This window comes from Gracilinanus agilis, chromosome 4, assembly GCF_016433145.1.
Source record: "Gracilinanus agilis isolate LMUSP501 chromosome 4, AgileGrace, whole genome shotgun sequence".
NCBI classification, from domain to species: domain Eukaryota; kingdom Metazoa; phylum Chordata; class Mammalia; order Didelphimorphia; family Didelphidae; genus Gracilinanus; species Gracilinanus agilis.
The window spans coordinates 74,706,031-74,729,350 of record NC_058133.1 but is presented as its reverse complement, the minus strand read 5'-3'; the positions used below and the strand labels follow the sequence as shown (position 1 = coordinate 74,729,350).

The 23,320-nt window shown below is 36.3% G+C and overlaps 1 protein-coding gene and 1 pseudogene across 1 annotated transcript in view; one reads left to right on the top strand and one right to left on the bottom strand.

Annotated features, from left to right (window-relative positions):
• AXDND1 (axonemal dynein light chain domain containing 1) overlaps nt 1-23,320 on the bottom strand; it is a 147,644-nt gene that overhangs the window by 54,976 nt on the left and 69,348 nt on the right. Inside the window, exons 16-17 of the mRNA XM_044674894.1 lie at nt 1,436-1,646; nt 649-742 (exon numbers count right to left, since the gene is read on the bottom strand). Of these exons, the coding sequence (XP_044530829.1) occupies nt 649-742; nt 1,436-1,646 (305 nt within the window). The remainder of the gene's footprint in view (nt 1-648; nt 743-1,435; nt 1,647-23,320) is intronic.
• Nucleotides 6,125-9,027, top strand: LOC123244502 (annotated as a pseudogene).

Genomic DNA, 23,320 nt, shown 5'->3' with positions numbered 1-23,320 from the left:
AGCTAAAAACAGAGTATTCAGGACTTCCTTCTGGAAGAAATAGCACTATTTTAATTTTTAAAATCAAAAGATAATTGAGATGATTCCACATCATTTTCCCCTTCTCACCTTATAGCTAAGGCAATGTTGCATAGTGGCAAAAGCTCTAGCCTAGACATCAGGAAACCTGAATTCAAGTCCTAGATCGGCTACATTACCAGCAAGGTTCCATCACTTGCTTCCTCATCTATAATATGGAGCAATGGTGTGAAGAGATGAACCTTAAAACCCCTTACCCATGGACAGCTAGGTAACATAGTGTTAGAGTGCTGGGCCTAGAGTCAAGGAGACTCATCTTCCTCATTCAAATCTGGCCTCCAATATTTACTAACTGTGGGACCCTGCACAAATCATTTAATCCTATTTGCCTCCATTTCCTCACCTATAAAATGAGTCAGAGAAGGAAATAACAAATCATTCTGATATCTTTGCCGAGAAAACTTCAAAACAAAGTCATGAAGACTCAGTCATGACTGAAAACAAATGAATAACAAAAAATCATGTCCAGGTATAACATTCTAGGACTCAGTAATCTTGTAGGCAGGGCAAGCTATGGCACATGACACACTAGAGGGGGCTTTACAACTCTCTGGGATGATTTATACATACTTGCTTATGAAGCTCAATATTGTCCTTGTCAGTCCCAGTGGATAGAGTCAAAATCCATTGTTGAATCAAATTAAACAGATTAACTTGAACTACCCTGATGGAAACATCAAATCAATTTTAGATAAGTGAGTCATTTGTGAAAATATATATCTAAACAACCATTAGCTTAAAGACAAATTAGTTGATCAGGTCTGTATAGTTCAAAGTAAAGTAGTGTGTTGACTATTTTTTGTTACTTCACACTACATGAACCTAAATTGCTTGGTTTGGTTACTCAAACTCTATCATATTCCTAGAGAGCTAACACTCAATGCTTCACTTTGGCCTGTATAGATCTGTCTTTTTCATGTTGTCTTCAGTACCATATCCTCTAGGAAGCTTTCCTGGAAATCTCTCCAACACTCAGTAATGCCTCTTTCTCCACTGAATTTACAGAATACTTGATTTGTAGACTTATATTTGTTATCTGATATTGTATTTATTTGTGTACATGTCCCTTTGTTAGAATGGAAAGGTCCTTGATGGTAGGGACTATTTTTGCTTTTTTATTTCTCTCTCTAGGATTTAATATAATCCTTGGACCATGGTAAACACTTAATAAATATCTGTTAAGTGACTGCTTGTATCTAAGTCATGTGACTCCTTACTAAACTCTAAGATGCATGAAAGCAGAGACAATCTTATTTAATTGTTGAGCCCCCTTAAAACAACTCAGGATTTGCACACAGTAATCTCTTAATATTTGTTGAAGTTGAAGGTAGAATTTTGGTAAAGAGTTTTCACTTACGGAACATATTTACGTTTTATCTGTTCTTCTGACATTGGGGTAACACCAAGAACACTTGTCAACTTATCCAGGAGCTGAAACATTTCAGGAATTTTTCCATAAAATACTTTCCAGTCCCCAGGAGACATTGCAGTAACTGGATGGACACTTTCCATCTTGTATATCCACAGTTCAAAAATAGAATTTATGCTTATAAAAATCCTGTTAAAACCTAAGAATAAAGAAGGAAAACAACATTAAGTAGAATTGTTGAAATTTTTGCAATAATAAAAAAAATAGATCTTTGTTGTTTTTTTTAAAAACCCCTTACCTTCTGTCATAAAATCAATGCTAAGTGTTGGTTCCAAGCGGGTTAAATGATTTGCCATGGACCACAAAGTTAGGAAAAAAATGGGTTTTTATAAAGCAAATCAACAATTTAACACTAAATGACCTTTTCTGAATTGCTGAGTCATTTAGTAATTTCTCTATACATCAGTTTTCAGTCCAATTTCTTTGAACTCTTAGCTGGGAACCAGATACAATGAGTTATTGCCAATTATATTTCCTATTTCAATACTCAAAATGATCTTTTATCTCAATTAGAATCCCTCCAATGACTATGCTCAAAGGGCTATAAAAGAATGCCTGCCCTTTGATCCAGCCATACCATTTTTGGGTTTGTACCCCAAAGAGATCATAGATAAACAGACTTGTACGAAAATATTTATAGCTGCACTTTTTGTGGTGGCAAAAAACTGGAAAATGAGGGTATGCCCTTCAATTGGGGAATGGCTGAACAAATTGTGTTATATGCTGGTGATAGAATACTATTGTGCTCAAAGGAATAATAAACTGGAGGAATTCCATGTGAACTGGAAAGACCTCCAGGAATTGATGCAAAGTGAAAGGAGCAGAGCCAGAAGAACATTGTACACAGAGAGCAATACACTGTGGTAAAATCGAATGTAATGGACTTCTGTACTAGCAGCAATGCAATGGCCCAGGACAATTCTGAGGGATTTGTGGAAAAGAACATTTTACCCACATTCAGAGGAAATACTGCAGGAGTGGAAACAGAAGCACAACAACTGCTTGAACACATGGGTTGAGGTGGACATGATTGGGATGTAGACTTGAAACTACCACACCGATGCAACTATCAACAATTTGGAAATAGGTCTTGTAATGAGAAGAAATTGGGAAAGATGTGTGGTAAAAGGAGATTTGAAGGGAGGTTGTCAGGGACTTGCTAGGTAAATAATATGGGTTATAGGTAGGATGGAATAGGGAGATTCAGGATATAATATGAGGCTGAAGTCAGGGATAACACTGAAGATCTCCAGGGAGAGGAGGAATTAATCTAAACAGGCAAAGAGCAGCAGGGCTTATAGACTAGGACTTAGACTAAAGACAAACTGGGGAAATAGATTGATTGAAATTAACAACAGGCTTTAGTTAATTTCACAGGAAGGGACTTGTTTTGAAGTTACACCTTCCTTCAAGATGGACACCCCGGCTTCCCTTCAAGCCCAGAGTATGTTGGTTCTTTCCCTCTTCTTCCACTTCTTACTAATTAACTGACAAAGTAACTAACAGGTCTGTTGAAACACAAAAGGGTTTATTGTCTTCTCAGGTTGATTTGTCAGGAAAGGTGGATTAAAAAAGCCCTAACAGTTGTTTAAAGAAACCTCAGGTGGGGGAAGGGAAGCAGTGATGGGGTTTGAGCAAGGTCCTGCCTTAACTTAGCTCTCAAAGTGCTCTTGAAATCTAAATGGAATAAGATGATGATCACCTAATCTCTCTAGATAAGATACTGCCAAATTATAGTTAAACCCCTCACAGATTTGAACTACTCTCTGATTTACTCTCCTTATTCACTCCACAGACATTTAAGGTAAGGGAAGGAAGGTAGGAAATGAGGTAAGATATGGAGATACAAAGGGTTTATCTAAATTAACAATTCTTAAATATTCCAAAGCTGGACTAAATTTTCAATTTCTTCAGATAGGAAATAGAAGCAGCTCAGCTGGTCTGACTCTCTCTCCACGAGATCCCCAAACCAACTGAAACTTTCCTTCAAGATTCTAAACTCCTAACTGATTTCAGAACTCAGCCAAAGCTTGAAAAAACTGTCATGACCCCCCTCTCTCTGTACTACAGTCTTGATCAATGACACATGTTAAAACCAGTGGAAATATGCATCAGCCATGGGGGAAGTGGGGGGGTGAAGGGGGAAAGTAAGAGCATGAATTATGTAACCATGTTAACTTTTCAAAAAAATAAATATTAATAAATGTTTAAAAAAAAAAAGAATCCCTCCAATGATGTAGATTACAACCTCTCCATGACTGCCCATTCAATGGAACTCTGGTCCATATCATCTCATAAATTCACCCCAGAAGATTCACATACTATGCTAGGATCCTTCTTCACTTTCAGACCCTGAGACCTGAGACCTAAGTCAACGGCAAAGTACCCCATGCCCACTCCTTGAAGTTCTAAATCCTAGTACAAGCCTGCAGTGAGGCCCTAAGCTCTAGTGCAAGGCAATCCATAGCACCTGGCCAGGTTAAGCCTAAAGGGAGACCCAGAGTACCTGCCCAAGACTAGTGAGGCACTGAGCCCCAGCACAAGGTAGCTCACAGTGCTCTGAGCTCTGCAAACCATCAGCAGATACAGGGAGAGACTGAATCAGCAGCAGGAGGTAGCTTTTGGAACTCCCAGTCTACGGACCATCATACCAGCTTGGAAGAACTGAAACTTGCAAATCCCCAGAACTAAAGCTGAAGATAGCGGCAAGGAAAAACAGAAGTTTTAAGAGAATGCATCCTCTAACCTGAGAACAGAGTTCATCTTTAAGATAAAAGTAAAAGTTAAAAAAAGGCTAGGAAAATGAGTAAACATCTAATTTTTTCAAAAAACCTTAGCAAAGAGGGCAGCTGGGTGGCTCAGTGGATTGAGAGCCAGGCCTAGAGAAAGGAGGTTCTAGGTTCAAATCTGCCTCAGACACTTCCTAGCTGTGTGACCCTGGGCAAGTCTCTTAACCCCCATTGCCTAGCCCTTACCATTCTTCTGCCTTGGAGCCAATACACTGTGTTGACTCCAAGACAGAAGATAAGGGTTTAAAAAAAAAAAAACCTAAGCAAAGACTTTTTATGGAGAAAAATAAGACCAAGGCACAGACTCAGAAGAGGATAGAGATCAAAGTAGCCACACACAAAACTTCAAAGAAAATGGGAATTGGTTTCAGACTCTGGAAGAGCTCAAAAATCAAATTAAAAGGCAGAAAAAATGGGGAAGAGAAATGAAAGCTTAAAAAGCAGAATTGGTTGAATGGGAAAAGAGGCATGAAAATCCAATGATGAAAAGGGTGTTTTCAAAAGTAGACTTGGCCAAATGGGAAAGGAGGTTCAAAAGGTAACAGATGAAAATCATTTCTTAAGAATTAGAATTAGTCAAATAGAAGCTAATGACTTCATGAGGCATCAAGAAATAATAAAACAAAATCAAAAGAATGAAAAAAGAAAAGAAAATATGAAATATCAGTGAAAAAACAACTTAGGAGCAAGTAGATGGATCAGTGGATTGAGAGTCAAGCCCAGAGATGGGACGTCCAGTATTCAAATCTGCCCTCAGACACTTCCTAGCTGTGTGCAAATTACTAAATCCCAATTGCCTAGCCCTTATAACTCTTATGACTTGGAACCAATACTTAGTATTGATTCTAAGACAGAAGGTAAGGGTTTAAAAAAAGAAAGAAAAAACAACTGACCTGAACAAGCCCAGGAGAGACAATCCAAGAATTATTGGACTACCTGAAAGTCATGATAAAAAAAATGCCTAGACATTATATTACAAGAAATTATCAAAGAAAACTTCCCTGATACTCTTGAACAAGAGGGTAAAATAGAAATCAAAAGAATCCACTGATAACCTCCTAAAAGAAATCCCGAAATGATAACTCACAGGAATATTAGAACCAAATTCAAGAGCTCCCAAGGCAAGGAGAAAATACTGGAAGCAGCCAAAAAAGAAACAATTCAAATATCATGGAGCCACAGTCAGTATTACACAGGACTTAGCAGCTTCTGTCTACATTAAAGGATCAGAAGGCTTGGAATATGATAATACAGAAAGAAAGGGAACTAGATTTACAACCAAGAATCACCTCCATGGCAAATTGAGCATATTTCTTTCCAGGGAGAAAATGATCATTTAATAAAAATGGAAAATTTCCAAGCATTCCATATGAAAAGAACAGACATAAACAAAAAATTTGATGTCCAAATACAAAACTCAAGAGAAGCATAAAAAGGTAAATAAGAAAGAGAAAATCAAATTACCAGTATCAAAAATGAAAAGAGTAAATTCGCCACCAATGAAGAGAAAATTAAAGCAACCATTAGGAACTATTTTGCCCAATTATATGGCAGTAAGTCTGGGAATCTAGGTGAAATGGATGAATATTTATGCTAATATAAATTGCCCAGATTAACAAAAGAAGAACTAGAGTACTTAAATAATCCCATTTTAGAAAAATGTTGAACAAGCCATCAATTAACTCTCTAAGAAAAAATCCCCAGGTACAGATGGATTCGCAAGTGCATTTTTTGAACATTTAAAGAACAATCAATCCCAACACTATATAAACCATTTGGCAAAATGAGAAAAGAAGAAATCCTACCAAATTCTTTTTATGACACAAATATGGTGCTGATATGTTCTAAGCCAAGAAAAGCAAAAACAGAGAAAAACAATTACAGATCAATTACTTTGATGAATATCTATGCAAAAACCTTGAATAAAATACTGACAAAGAGGATCATTCACTATGATCAGGTAGGATTTATACCAAGAATGCAGGTCTGGTTTAATATTAGGAAAAGTATCAGAGTAAATTAATCATATCAATAATAAGACTAAATTAATCATATCGATAACAAGACTTTAGATAATCACATGATTATCTAAATAGATGCAGAAAAAGTCTTTGACAAAATACAACACACATTCCTATTAAAAACACTAGAAATAGGGGGAAGCTAGATGGCTCAGTGGATTGAGAGCCAGGCCTAGAGAAAGGAGGTTCTAGGTTCAAATCTGACCTCAGACACTTCCCAGCTGTGTGACCCTGGGCAAGTCACTTAACCCCCATTGCCTAGTCCTTACCACTCTTCTGCCTTGGAGCCACAGTATTGACTCCAAGATAGAAGGTAAGGGTTTAAAAAAAAACAACAAAACACTAGAAATCGTTGGGGAAATGGACCTTTCCTTAAAATTAAAAAGTAGTATCTATCTAAAACCATCAGTTAATATCATTTGCAATGTGGACAAATGAGAAGCTTTCCCAATAAGATCAGGGATGAAGCAAAGATGACCATTATTGACAATATTATTAAATATTGTACTAGAAATGCTAGCTTTAGCAATAAGAGGATAAAAAAATTCAAGGAGTTAAAGTAGGCAATAAGGAAACTAAACTTTGCAGATAATATGATGGTATATTTAGAGAATCCTCAAGAATCAACTAAAAAACTAGTTGAAATAATAATTTTAGTGGACGGAGCCCTCAGGGCTCACCCGCAGCCACCAATGGATATCTCCCAGGCTTGCTTTTCTCCTTTATCACAGATGCCTTATTGTGAAAATTAAGCTAAGTCTTTGGGACATGGTTAAAAAAAAACCTAGCAAGAGAAACATGCAATAAAAAAACTGAAATCAACAGAAGAGGCTTATACTATATTCCATGATGGTATTGATCATTTTCACAGATCCTAAGAGAAAACAGAGAACAACTGGATACCTTTATCCATCTTTGATGACAAGGAAAATGGAAAAACTCAAGAGAGCAAGACTAAAATAGAGATTTGTTGAAACTTTTGAGGGTTGTAATCCCTTAAAATAGGCCAGATATTGAATAATTTCATTGGGAAGGCCTAGACTAGAGGATGCAAATTCTACAGTAGAATCCATGAACATCAGCAAAGTATCTAAATAACTATACTTATACTTACATTTCTGAATTATTAAGGAAATTAGAATGGAAAGAATTCACAAGTTATCTATCCCAGTTAGTGCAGAAGAAGTGGAATGCACAAGCAAAGCATTTATAGGACCTATTTACAAAAGTCCTGAGGAAAATAAATGAGATAAAAGAAAACATCACACAAAAAAAAGTCACTCGTGGACTGGAAAACAAGCAAAGCCTTTCTTCTAATAAACTGGATATAGATAATGAGTTATCTCAGTTTTACAAAGAAATTCAGGAGTTTGAGAGTGAAAAAGAAGATGTGGAAGACAATTGCCAGAAATTTAAACCCCCTCAGGAACAATTTAGTTTATGTGATCCAGGCCTTTATAATGAAAACTTAAAATCTGATGAAGAAAAGAAAGATACTTGGTTTAGTACTATACAATCACCCCTCCTGGTGTTGACCAATATTTTAGTAAGGAGCCGGTTGGTTGGAATACTGAATATGCAATTAATGGACAAGTAGAACCTACATTTTTTTTGTTTGTTTTTTTGTTTTTTAATTTTAAACCCTTAACTTCTGTGTATTGACTTATAGTTGGAAGATAGGTAAGGGTAGGCAATGGGGGTCAAGTGACTTGCCCAGGGTCACACAGCTGGGAAGTGTCTGAGGCCGGATTTGAACCTAGGACCTCCTGTCTCTAGGCCTGGCTCTCCATCCACTGAGCTACCCAGCTGCCCCCTTAGAACCTACATTTTTAAACAACCCAATTCCTTCCTTTTAGACCCAATGGCAGCTATTGGAATCCTCTTTAGTTCCTCATGGCCTTTTTCCTCCTGGGTTTAATTATCATTTAAATGTTCAAAGATTTAACAACTCTCCATCTCCACCACCAAATGTTTTTCATGCTCAAGATGTTAAATTATGTGAAATGTACAATGGATATAATGTAAATAGTCGCAACACAAATTGGAATTGTCCAACATTTGACCAGACTAACAGAGTAACAGTAGCACACGGGTCTCTAGAAATGGATTCAGTGAGCAAGATGGAAGAGAGAGTAATGGTTTCTGTGAAACAAGAGAAGAATCTTGGGAAGACCCTTTTTTATTCCAGATGAAAAAAACAGAAAGGCTTTTACACCAACAGTTCCATGAGGAAAAGCTAAAGAGGCTACTTATCCTTTTAAGAGGTCTGCCTGGATCAGGGAAAACAACACTGTCTCATGTTCTACAGAATCGTGGTGGCATCATCTTCAGCACTGATGACTACTTTCGGCATCGAAATGGATACACATATAATGTCAAATAACTTGGTGAAGCTCATGACTGGAACCAGAGCAGAGCAAAGAAAGCTATTGACCAGGGAAGATCTCCGGTAATAATAGATAACACTAATACTCAAGCTTGGGAAATGAAACCATATGTAGAAATGGCTATAGGCAAAGGATATTGAGTGGAATTCCATGAACCTGAAACGTGGTGGAAATTTGATCCTGAAGAATTAGAAAAGAGGAATAAACACGGAGTGTCTCCTGAAAACATTGCTCAGATGTTGGATCACTATGAATTTAAAATGTCCATCTCTATTGTAATGAATTCAGTGGAACCTCCACATAGAAGGTCTGAGAGACTTTGATGACAGAGGTGGGGAAGCTATCTAGACTCATGGAATCACTTTGATGTTGCAAAATAACTAATATTCAGTTCGCTTTCAACTAAAATGAGTTTGTGGCTTACCCTTTAAAAAACAAATTGAGACTTTCTGGAGGTTTTTAAATAGGTTCAACTCTACTAAAAAAAAAAGAGAGAACCATCATTACCTCACAGAGTTTCTTCCCAGGAAACTGTTTAAAATTTTAAAATGTAAATAAAAATAGTATATAAAACTGTAAAAAAAAAAAAAAGAAAGAATTGAATATAATGGGATAAAAAATTAAATTAAACTAAGGCATAAGAAAAAGGAATTCATTGGGAGGGAGGGGAAGGGAAAAATAGAATTGAATAAATTATTGTACATAAAAAAGGCATGAAAGAGCATTTACAGTGGAAAGATGGGGAAAGTGGAAAGGAAAGCATATGAATCTTACTCTCATCAAAATTGGTTCAATGAGGAAAGAACACACATAATCTACTGGGTATAAAAAGTTATCTTACCTACAGGAAATTAGGAAGGGAAGAGAATAAGAGAAGGGAAGGATATGGCTGATTAAAAAAAAAAAAAGCAAATTATGGGAGGTGGAGATCAAAAACTAAACAGGGGTAAATAGGATGGAAAGTAATCCATAATAATCATAATGGTGCAGATTTTTTTATTAATCTCGCTAATAAAGGCCTCATTTCTCAAATACATAAAAAAGTGAATTGAATATATCAGAATATATCATTTCCCAGTGATAAATGGTCAAAAGCTATGAACAGGCAGTTTTATTATGAAGATAAAAAAAAAATTGAGACGTAAGAAGGTTATATCATTTTACCAGTATCTCACAGGTATTTGTGGTGGGGCCATATCTAGCAACTATATCCTAAATATACATATTTAGCAACTATATCCTAAATATACAGGTCCTATTTGGTCAATGGTCTTTCTAAAATTTCTCTCCTCTTGTGACAACAGTACCTTAAACATGTTGCAGCCAATTATATTGCTGTTTGTCTCACATTGGGATGTATAGGGCATTTGGAACCAGCACCTCTGTTTGTTATGAGGGTTTCTGAGCCCTTTTCAGAGCAGCTCATTCATCTTTGGTGTCCACCTCTCACCCAACTCTCAGTTACAAAAATTCAGCCTGATGTCAATATTCTGTATTAGCAATATCCTAAATATACAGAAGATGGCAATGTTTCCTCATAGAAAAGGTTAGCCACCACTTAAGATGTGGCATTCCTCAATTTACAAAAGTAAAGGCTAATTTAAATAAGAAATTGGTTAGAAGATGACAAGGAAATTACTAGCTATATGAACTGGGGAAATAGAATTCTGTTATTTATATTCTCTAGACCCCAGTTCCTTCATCTCTGCAATGAAGGGTTAGACCAGATGACCTCTCCTATCTCTTCTTTGTGTCTCTTTAAGAGGCAGCTAGATGGTAACAGTCAATACAGTACTAAGGGCTAAAGTCAGAAAGACTGAAGTTCCTATCCAGCCTCAATTACTAGCTGTGTGGCCCTGGATAAATCACTTAATCACTGTCTACCTCAGTTTGCTCAGTTGTAAAATGGGGCTAATATTCCCCAGGTTCTGGTGAAAGTAAAATGAGATGGTGTGTGTAAATCACTTCACACAGGGCCTGACTGAAAGTAGATACTTAATATTTGTTCCTATGCATACCCTTTGGTCCAGTAATACCACTACAAGGTCTGTATCCCAAAGAGATCATAAAAAGGGGAAAGGACCAACTTTTACAAAAATATTTATAGTCACTTCTCTTTGTAGTGGCAAAGAACTGGAAAGTGAGGGGATGTCCATCAATTAGGGAATGCTGAACAGATTGTGGTACATGTTGGTGGTAGAATTCTATTGTGCTTTAAGAAATAAGCAGGATGATTCAGAAAAAGCTAGAAAGATATGCAGGAACTGATGCGGAGTGAAATAAGCAGAACTGGGAGAACACTGTACATAGTAATGCAGGAAGCCATCAAGGCTGTGATGTTTAGCAAGGCTGCTCACAAGCTCTGACAATCCAGCATGACAGGTTGTCAGGAGGATGGAAATTCCACACTCAGTTTCCCCAATGTGATTCTTTTTAATGTTTTACATTTTAACTATTTATTAGTAATGTCTTCTGTTTCCCTTTTTTATTTTAAATTTACACTCCAATTGTGGTATTTTTGAACAAATTTATAGATGTTATAAAGTTGATATTAGCTTCTTGTTCATTTTTTCACTTTAGAGAGCCAAGTTGTCAAGTCATGCTTGATTGATCACTGTACCTCTCTGAGTCTGTTCAAATGAAGCTATTCTACTTGCTTGTTCTTACCCATAATAATATTTTTTTAAAACAAATTGCATGTTATTCCTTAGATCATGTATTTCTTTTCATACATTACACATGCTTTTAAAATAATTCTTATATCCTTCTCAATTACAATGCTATCCAAATTTCTATATTCATAATATACTAGATTCTTAATGCATATATTATGAATTACCAAATTTTGACACCCTAATGTTAATTATATTTTTACCCATTGCTTAATATGATGGTACATATCTTATAGTGACAACTTTACATGCTCCTATGTTTACCCAAATTTTTTGATCATATAAAATCTTCTTTATATTATGTCACATCTTTTAATAAGTTGATATTAAATTCTTATATGCTTTATAGTTATATTTAGCAATCCTCAAATTCAGTCTGATAAGCATTTTTGGTAAGTCAGGTCATTCAAATCTGTATTTCACACACTGCAAATTCTAACAGATAACTTTTCAATATAAGTTTTGTGCATTCTTAAATTTAACTGAAATTCCATTTTTTAACTAGTAGTCAATGAATTTACACTATACCATCAGTACCTATTTGATTCCTTAGCAAATATATATTCTAATGGATAGAAAAAGGTCCATGAGCTTTGGGGAAAGTGGGCGATGTTTTTTAGCTTCTCATAACTACTTCCTGCTGAATTGGGGCAGTGTGGATGATTCACTCTCAATATATAATTTTCTCATGGACCAATCTCTGTCTAAAGGGGTCTAATTTTAAAATCTAAGTCAACTGCATTGTTCTAATAATCTTTAAGTTAAATTTTCACTAACATCAGTTTGATTAATGTTAGGTTGAATTCACGGTTGTTTAAAGAAGCTTTTTCACTCTTGGTTAAGCACTGAGCAAGACTGATGTTTTTTGGCTAGCTAGAAAAGTTAAGCTGCACTTCTATACTTCTGTACCCAACTCAGAGTCATTGCTTTCTGTCTGGATAAGTTTTTCTTAGATTACATTTTAGATCTTTTGTAATTTTCATTAGATATATATCTCAGTACTTAACCTGTTGATAGAATTTGGTGATGGGATCAAATTTGTCCCTTTTTCTGTCTTTTGATTTCTACATTCCCTTTCTCATGGCCAATGAGAAATGGAAGGAGAAATGTTTGACAGTTTAGTTTAACTCTTGCCTTAATAAGAGCAGAGAATAAGATTTCTTTTAACCAATTCTTTGTATAGAATGTATCATCATTTTTAACTTTGAAATTTAATAAAATTATAATTTTAGAAAGTCTTGAAAATTTAGAAAGCTTTAGGAAATTTCCAACCCATATTTTCTTTGTATTAACTGTCTTTATCCTCTATATTTCTTTTTTGTTTTATAAGTTTACCTAAACTGCTTAATTTAAACCAATTTTTTTTATGATCTCATACAAGTTTTGATTTTCCCATACATTCAAAATCACATATTAGCTTTTGAAACACCATATGATTGGCATTTATCTTACTGTCGTTAAACAAAGAAGCAAGCTTGTCAAGAATTATTCATTACAGTATGGCTTAGTTGGAACTTATTATTTTCAGCCATCCGTAAGGTACGAGAATATTAGTTCCAAGCTAAGCATAATAGTTAATTATATTTTAACTAATTATATTATGTATATTTTGTTATGTTATACTATTCATTCCCATCATCAATCAAGGGGAGATAGTTATGGTAGTTGATTACATCTAATAAGATACAATAATATCAGTCTGGTCCAAATTTTGTTCCATGCTGTTCTTTTGGCAACATATGGCAGCATCCATAAAGTCAGTTTTTTTTCAGGCGCTGTTACAGGAGCGCGCACTGTGAGCACTGTACAGTTCTCACAAAATTATATTTTAAAAAATGTGGCGTTTATGGCTCTCATGGCCAAAAAGGTTGCCGACTCCTGTGCTATAGGGTCAATAAGAATGCAGTTCTGGAAGGGTAATTCTGCACTAATTTGTCATTCCCTTATTTTCCTTGTGTTTCACTGTTTCTTTGGTCTGTGGGAGTTTGGGAACAAACTCAGGCCAAGTATTTTCTTGCTGGGAACTTTAGAAACTTGCATTAAATCACTAACTGCTGTTTTTTTGCTGGGCTGATTCTAGGGGAAATGTCTATACTCTGGGGGCTTGTACAGGGGTTTATTTTTGAGATAGTGTGTAGTCTGTGACTGTGATTGTTCTTGCCATGAACCTGTATTGTTTTTCTGTTGTCTCCTTGGAGCCGAATATTGATTGCAATAGTTTCAATGCAAGTGAATGTCAATGTAAAAAGAATCACATAGGGGAAACTGAGTGTGGAATTTCCATCCTCCTGACAACCTGCCCTGCTGGATTGTTAGAGCTTGTGAGAAGCCTTGCTAAACATCACAAGCAATATTGTGGAATGATCAAGTGTGAAAGACTTAGTTACTCTCAGCAATGCACTGAAGGTGGACAGCAATCCTGCTATCCACCTTCAGAGAAAGAACTTTTGGAATTGTCTTTCACATCAGTGTGTTTATGGCTTTATTTTGGGGTTTGGGTTATGTATGAATGTGCTCTTACAACAATGACCAGTATGGAAGTGTTTTGCATGACAAAAATAAAATTTAAAAATAAAAATAAATGTTTGTTTCCTTCCTTTGGGGTTTCCTTTAGGGGGTCTAGAGACCACATTCTCTGGAAATCCAGAAGCCTAATAGTTTCTGTAGGTGGCACAGACCTGGAGGCAGGAAGATCTGAGTTCAAATCCAGACTCAGATACTTCTTAGTTCTGTGACTCTGGGCAATCTCCAACCTCTCCAAAACAGAAACTTAGAAGTCAAAGACAAAGCAAATTCAGCTGTCTCCATAGTCTAGAACACCCAAAATCCAAAAAAAGTTTTAAAAAATCACGAATTGGCACATATCCTAAGCTCATTTAGCATCCCTCCTATCACCAACATACCAACAGCGAGGCTACACTAAACTTGGCTTGCAGCAAAACCCCAACCTCAGACCTTGGTTTCCCCCCACTTTCCAGTGCTGTTTTGATTCTGACTGTAGGCTGTAGAAGTTTCCTTAGGGACTTGTCAAACAGCACATCCTTGCTGACTGGCTATCAGAAGGGGCTTTCTTGCTTCACACCTATTTTATTGGGAAAGGTTCTGCTACATCACCACTGCATCTGATACTTGCTTTTGGTTTTAGAGAGATGCTGTTTACTTTGTAGGGTGCTTTGGCATAAGAGAATCTTGTAACAGGCTTTTTCTTTTTTTGATTTTTTTTTAAACCCTTACCTTCCGTCTTGGAGTCAATACTGTGTATTTGCTCCAAGGCAGAAGAGTGATACGGGTAGACAATGGGGGTTAAGTAACTTTCCCAGGGTCACACAGCTGGGAAGTGTCAGAGGCCAGATTTGAACCTAGGATCTCCCGTCTCTAGGCCTGACTCTCAATCTACTGAGCTACCCAGCTGCCCCCTGTAAGAGGCTTTTTCTGTATCGAAATGATCATGTGGCTTTTGGATTTGGAGGGTTTTTAATCTGATTAACTATGTTGATTGTTTTCCTGATATAAATCCCACTTGGTCACAAATGATTTCTTGGATAAATTGCTATAGTCTGACAGAACTTTGTTTAAAATTTTTGAATCGATATACATGAATGATACTGACGTTTAGTTTTTTTCCTGTGTTTTATCTTACCCTGGTTTAGGCATTATAATTATATTTTTCTCATAAAAGGATTCTGATAAAATCCTTTCTTTCTCAATTTTTGAAAATAATTTATGAAGTATGGGGTTTAAGCCTGGTAGTATTCCCCTGTGAATCCACCAGGACCAGGAATATTTTCTTTGGTAGGTTTCTTGAATCTAGATCTCTTTCCTTTTCTGAGATTAGGTTATTTAAGATCTCTGTCTGGTCTTCTGATATTTATGATATTTTATAGTTTTGAGAGCCTTCCTTTATTTTTGTGTTCTTAGTTTTGTTAGCATATAAAGGTGAATAATGTGTTCTGTCTTTTTTTAAAATTTCTTCTGTTTTAGGGGTGATTTCACTTTGCTCCTCACAACAACACTGGAAGGTAGGTGTTCTTATTATTCTCATTTTATGGATAAGGGAACTGAAGCAGACAGAGGTTAGGTGCCTTGCCTATTAGGGTTGCATAGCCAGTACCATAAAAAGCCAGATTTAAATTCAGGTCTTCCTGTGTCACTTGACTACCAGTAAATAAAGTGGAGGTAGACAATAAGATGCTTTCTATCACAATTCAGATGCTTTTCACTCCTCTCCTTTCTCCTTCCTTCTCCCCTCTTCCACAGGGGGTGGGTGGAGAAGTTGATCATTAACACCTGCCATCAGCAGCAAGGTCTTGATGCTGAAGAAGTCAAGTCCTTTTTCTGGACCAAAGCCCCAAACTACCATTTTTCTTTCTACTACTTTTAATTGATTGTGAAATATGTTCTTCTCTTCTCCCTCTTTCTCTTCTTTTCTCTCTCCTTCCCCCTTCCCACTCACAAAAAACAAAGAACATTGAAGATTTAACTCCCTCCCCACCTCCTCTCTTTATGCCTGTAGCCTGAAGGTTCTTTGTACACACACTTCTCTATTTCTTTAAGCTATTTCTAGTTCCAGATTTGTGTCATATAAAACTGTGACTGATCACATTAGGTGTTGCAGTGGATAGAGTACCAGGCTTGGAGTCAGAGAGACTCTTCTTCTTGAGTTCAAATCCAGCCTCTGTTATGAACAGTAAAGGGGCTCAGACATTTACTAGCTGTGTGACCTTGGGCAAGTCACTTAACCTCTGTTTGCCTCAGTTTCCTCCTCTGTAAAATGAACTGGAGAAGAAAATGGCAAACCACTCCAGTACCTTTGCCAAGAAAAGCTCAAGTGAGGTCAAGAAGAGTCAGACATGACTGAACAATAATATTAACTAGCATTAAATAGCAGATGGCCGTGTGAGAAAGGGTTAGCTTGTAGAGGCATTGACCTCCAGCCTTTGAAATCCTGGGGATTGACTCCAATATGTAGCTACTCTTTCTGGACCACAACTTCCTCTACCAATAGGTTGGATGCCAGAAGGCATGATCTTACTTGAGTCCAAGTTTCTGCTCCATCCCACTCATTCCTGAGGCTAGAAGTTACACCTGCCAATCTAAGTCACCTGAAGCTGATTTACTCCACATCCTAGGGGTGTCACATGGGTCCACTTTAGGAACTTTTGAGGGTTCTTATATATAATTTATAATAAATGTAATAATTCTATAAATTAAAGATTATGCATCCTGAATAAATTTATATTTGATATATTAAAAAATAAAAACTGTAAGAAAAAAATAATGGCTTTCTATGCTACTCTCTGACAGTCAGACTTGGAAGGTTCATCCTCTTTTTTTTTTTTTTTTCTGTACCATAAGTACTTCACCAAATTCTTCCATTGCAATCTTTCTGTGTGCATTATTTAAGTAATAGACATGATAATATGGTCAGTCATAGTTTTACATGACATAAATCTGAAACTAGAAATAGAGATATGTGGCTATAAAGAACCTTCACACTACAGGCAGAAAGAGAGGAGGAGGTAGGAAGGGAAATAATCTAAGAATTGTTTGACTACCTGAAAGCCATGATGAGAAAGACCCTAGATATCATCTTTCATGAAATTATTAAGGAAACTGCCTTGATATTCTAGAACCAGAGGGTAAAATAGAAATTGAAAGAATCTACTAATCATCTCCTGAAACACATTCACAGAATGAAAATTTCCAGAATATTATGGCCAAATTCCAAAGGTAAACCTTTGTTGTCCTTTTCTCAAAGGAGTGATGGTAGACAGCAATAATGGTCAATTCCAATGCCACAAATCCCTTTTAAGAGTTTGTTAAGGAAGAATAGCCCTGGCAGAAAACTTTAGTCAGGTCCCCATTCCCATTATTAGTCTCTATTCCAAGAACCCAAGGAAACATTTCTGATTCCTCAGCTAATGTTGCGTGGTAATAAGTAAACCTGCTCCCATCTTCTGCCCACCACTTTACCCTGGTCCACAGCAAAATGTTCCCTTTTTCATCTGCATCCCAATTAAAAGACTCCTGACTCCCAGAAGCTTTGTTGGTTCTAAACTTTTTGGGGGCACAATGAGGTGACATAGTGGATGGAAAGCTAGATCTAAAATCAAGAAGATTGGCTTTCAAATCCAGGCTCAGACAAATTTATTAGCTGTATAGCCCCTGGACAAGTCATTTAACCTCTGTTTGTCTCAGTTTGCTCCACCTCAGTAAGCCAGCACAGCCCTTTTGGGTGGCTGAATCAGTAGCAACAGCTTCTGAAGTTCTCAACCTATAGAAGAGAGTTGGAAAACTGGACAGAAGGAGATTTCAGGCAGTTGCTTTGCTGGTACTGAATGTAGGCTTCTGTTGCATTGCCAATAGCCAGATCCAGGTACCAGGTCTAGGTCACAGACCCAGGGCAAAGAGGAGCACTAACACCCATGTGCTTATGGCCCCAGTGAATCTAGAACTCTTTTCACAGTTCTAAGGCAGAAAAGATATTTTGTGGTTGCTCACATACATGAAAAATAGATCCAGGAGAGATGATCTAAGAATTATTAGACTACCTGAAAGCCATGATCAGAAAGATCCTAGATATCATCTTTCATGAAATTATCAAGGAAAACTGCCTTGATATTCTAGAACCAAACGGTAAAATAGAAACTGAAAGAATTCACCAATCACCTCCTAAAATATTTCCCCAAATGAAAACTTCCTGGAATATTATGGCCAAATTCTAGAGCTCCCACGTCAAGGAGAAAATACCACAAAAAGCCAACAAAGAAATAATTCAGGGGCAGCTATGTAGCTTAGTGGATAGAGAACTAGGTCTTGGGGCAGGAGGTCCTGGGTTCAAATGTGGCTTCAAACACTTCCTAACTGTGTGACCCTGGGCAAGTCACTTAATCCCTATTGCCTAGCCCTTACCAGTCTTCTGCCTTGGAACTGATAGTATAGATTCTAAGACAAAAGGAAAGGGTTATAAAAAAAGAAAAGAAACAATTCAAATGTTGTGGAGTACGAAGATAACATAAGATTTGGTAGCTTCTACATTAAAATATCAAAGGGCCTAAAATATGATATTCCAAAGAGCAAAGGAGCTAGGATTACAATCAAGAATCATCTACCCAGCAAAACTGAGTATAATCCTTCAGAGGGAAAAATGGATATTCAAGAAATAGAGGACTTTCAAACATTCCTGATGAAAAAACCAGAGCTGAATAGAAAATTCAATTCTAAAATACAAGACTCAGGAGAAGCATAAAAAAATAAATAGGAAAGAGAAATCATAAGAGATTCAATAAGGTTAAAATGTTTACATTTCTACAAGGGAAGATGATATTTGTAATTCCTTTAAATTTTATCATTATTAGGGCAGTCAAAAGAAGCATATACAGACAGAGGCCATGGATGTGAGAATATGATGAGACATAAAAAAATAAAATTAAAGAGGAATGCACTGGAAGAAGGGAGAAGAAAGAAATTGAATGGGATAGATTATTTCACATGAAAAAGATATTAAAGAAGTTTAACTGTGGAGGGGGAAATGGAGGAGGTGGGGAGTGCTTGAACCTTACTCTAATTGGAATTGGCTCAAAGAGGGAATAACATACACATTCAGTTGGATATAGAAATCTGTCTTACCCTACCAAAAAGTAGAAGGGGAAAGGGATAAGAAAAGGAGGGAGGGGATAGAGGGGAGGGAAAATTGGGAGAGGTGGAGGACAACAGCAAAACTTGAACTAAGAGGATGAAAAGGGTGAAAGAAGAGAGGGAATCGAATAAACAGGAGGCAAAATAGGATGGGGGTGATACACAGCAATCATAACTAGAAAAAATTTACAAGTTTCTCAAATAAGGGCCTCATTTCTCAAAGAAGTAGAAAAATTAGTCAAATGTTTAAGAATACATGTCATTCCACAACTAATAAATGGTCAAAGAATATGAACAGGCAGTTTTCTTAAGAAGTAACCAAAGTGGGGCAGCTGGGTAGCTCAGTGGATTGAGAGCCAGGCCTAGAGACAGGAGGTCCTAGGTTCAAATCCGGCCTCAGACACTTCCCAGCTGTGTGACCCTGGGCAAGTCACTTGACCCCCATTGCCTACCCTTACCACTCTTCCACCTATAAGTCAATACACAGAAGTTAAGGGTTTAAAAAAAAAATTTAAAAAAAAAAAGAAGTAACCAAAGCTATCTATATTGATGTGAAAAACACTCTAAATCAGTGATGGGCAAACTATGACTAGTGGGCCAGATGCAGACCCCCTGAAATGTTCTATCCCACCAGGGGACATTATTCCTAATGTGACAAATACAATGAATAGTATACAATACAATGAAACATCAAAAAAGTTGCCTTAGAAACAGACTGACAGATGAGAATTTCCTTTCCTTTGGCCCCCTCTTTAAAAAAGTTTGCCTATCACTGGTCTAAATCATTATTAATCATAGAAATGCAAATTAAAACAACTCTGAGGTATCACCTCACATCTATCAGATTAGCTGCTATGACAGAAAAGGAAAACGACAAATATTAGAAGGGATGTGGGAAGATTAAGATATTAAGGCACTCTTTTTTTTAAACATTTATTAATATTCATTTTTAACATGGTTACATGATTCATGTCCCTACTTTCCCCTTCACCCCCCGCTCTCCCTCCACCCATAGTCGATGCACATTTCCACTAGTTTTAACATGTGTCCTTGATCAAGACCTATTTCCAAATTGTTGATAGTTGCATTGGTGTGGTAGTTTCGAGTCTACATCCCCAATCATGTCCACCCCAACCCATGCGTTCAAGCAGTTGTTTTTCTTATATGTTTTCTCTCCTGCAGTCCTTCCTCTGAATGTGGGTAGCGTTCTTTACCATAAATCCCTCAGAGCTGTCCTGTGTCATTGCATTGCTGCTGGTACAGAGGTCCATTACATTCGATTTTACCACAGTATATCAGTCTCTGTGTACAATATTCTTCTGGCTCTGTTCCTTTCACTCTGCATCAATTCCTGGAGGTCTTTCCAGTTCACATGGAATTCCTCCAGTTTATTATTCCTTTTAGCACAATAGTATTCCATCACCCGCATATACCACAATTTGTTCAGCCATTCCCCAATTGAAGGGCATACTCTCCTTTTCCAGTTCTTTGCCACCACAAAAAGCGCAGCTATAAATATTTTCATACAAGTCTGTTTATTTATGATCTCTTTGGGGTACAAACCCAACAATGGTATGGCTGGATCAAAGGGCAGGCATTCTTTTATAGCCCTTTGAGCATAGCTCCAAATTGCCATCCAGAATGATTGGATCAGTTCACAACTTCACCAGCAATGCATTAATGTCCCAATTTTGCCACATCCCCTCCAGCATTCATTACTCTCCCCTTCTTTCATTTTAGCCAATCTGCTAGGTGTGAGGGTGATACCTCAGAGTTGTTTTGATTTGCATTTCTCTAATTATTAGAGATTTAGAACACTTTCTCATGTGCTTATTGATACTTTTGATTTCTTTACCTGAAAATTGCCTATTCATATCTCTTGCCCATTTATCAATTGGGGAATGGCTTGATTTTTTTATACAATTGATTTAACTCCTTGTATATTTGAGTAATTAGACCCCTGTCAGAGTTTTTTGTTATAAAGATTTTTTCCCAATTTGTTGTTTCCCTTCTGATTTTGACTACATTGTTTTTGTTTGTACAAAAGCTTTTTAGCTTAATATAATCAAAACCATTTAATTTACATTTTGTAATTTTCTCTAACTCTTGCTTGGTTTTAAAATCTTTCCTTTCCCAGAGATCTGACAGGCATACTATTCTGTGTTCACTTAACTTATTTATAGTTTCCCTCTTTATATTCAAGTCATTCACCCATTCTGAATTTTTCTTGGTGTAGGGTTTGAGATGTTGATCTAAACCTAATCTCTCCCATATTGTTTTCCAAATTTCCCAGCAGTTTTTGTCAAATAGTGGGTTCATGTCCCAAAAGTTGGGCTCTTTGGGTTTATCATACACTGTCTTGCTGATTTCATTAAACCCAAGTCTATTCCACTGATCCTCCTCTCTGTCTCTTAGCCAGTACCATATTGTTTTGATGACTGCTGCTTTGTAGTTTAATATCTGGTACTGCTAGGCCCCCTTCCTTCACATTTTTTTTCATTATTTCCTTTGATATTCTTGATCTTTTGTTATTCCAAATGAAATTTGTTATAGTTTTTCCTAATTCTGTAAAGAAGTTTTTTGGTAGTTTAATAGGTATGGCACTAAATAGGTAAATTAATTTGGGTAGAATGGTCATTTTTATTATGTTAGCTCATCCTACCCATGAGCAATCAATGGCTTTCCAATTGTTGAGATCCAGTTTTATTTGTTTGGAAAGTATTTTGTAGTTGTTTTCATATAATTGCTGTGTTTGTTTTGGTAGATAGATTCCTAAATATTTTATATTGTCTAGGGTGATTTTAAATGGTGTTTCTCTTTCTACCTCTTGCTGCTCTAATGTGTTGGAAATATATAGAAATGCTGATGATTTATGTGCATTTATTTTGTATCCTGCAACTTTGCTAAAGTTGTTGATTATTTCTATAAGCTTCTTAGTTGATTCTCTAGGATTTTTTAAGTAGACCATCATATCATCTGCAAAGAGTGATAGCTTAGTCTCCTCATTGCCTATTTTGTTACCTTCAATTTCTTTTTCTTCTCTAATTGCTATTGCTAGTGTTTCTAGTACTATGTTGAATAATAGAGGTGATAATGGGCATCCTTGTTTCACTCCTGATCTTATTGGGAAGGCTTCTAATTTATCCCCATTGCATATGATGCTTGTTGATGGTTTTAGGAATATACTTTTTATTATTTTTAGGAAAAGTCCTTCTATTCCTATACGTTTCAGTGTTTTCAATAGGAATGGATGCTGTATTTTGTCAAAGGCTTTTTCAGCATCTATTGAGATAATCATGTGATTTTTGTTTGTTAGACTGTTGATATGGTCAATTATGTGGATGGTTTTCCTAATGTTGAACCATCCTTGCATTCCAGGTATAAATCCCACCTGATCATGGTGGATGATCTTTTTAATTACTTGCTGGAGTCTCTTTGCTAGTATTCTATTTAAGATTTTTGCATCTATGTTCATTAGGGAGATTGGTCTGTAGTTTTCTTTCTCTGTTTTTGGTCTACCTGGCTTTGGAATCAGTACCATATTTGTGTCATAAAAGGAATTTGGTAGGACTCCTTCTTTGCTTATCATATCAAATAATTTGTATAGTATTGGGATTAGTTGCTCTTTGAATGTCTGATAGAATTCACTTGTGAATCCATCAGGTCCTGGTGATTTTTTCTTAGGGAGTTCTTTGATGGCTTGTTCAATTTCTTTTTCTGATATGGGATTATTTAGGTATTCTATTTCTTCTGCTCTTAATCTAGGCAATTTATATTTTTGTAAATATTCATCCATATCTCCTAAATTGTTATATTTATTGCCATATAATTGGGCGAAATAGTTTTTAATGATTGCCTTAATTTCCCCTTCATTAGAGGTGAGATCTCCCTTTTCATCTTTGATACTATCAATTTGGTTTTCTTCTTTCCTTTTTTTTATTAGATTGACCAGTACTTTGTCTATTTTATCTGTTTTTTCAAAATACCAGCTTCTAGTCTTATTTATTAATTCAATAGTTCTTTTACTTTCGATTTTATTAATTTCTCCCTTGATTTTTTTATTAAGGCACTCTTGGAGGAGTTGTGAACTGATTCCTTCAACAGTGCTTTAAAGTCTATATCCTGAAAAGATTTTTAAAAAGAAAGGAAAAGGCTCTCTGTGTACAAAAATATTTATAGCAGCTCTTTTTGTGGTGGAAAAGAACTAGAAAGTGAAATTATGCTCATCAATTAGAGAATGGCTGAACAAGTTGTAGTATATGATTGTAATGGAATACTGTTGTGCTATAAGAAATGAAGAGTAGGA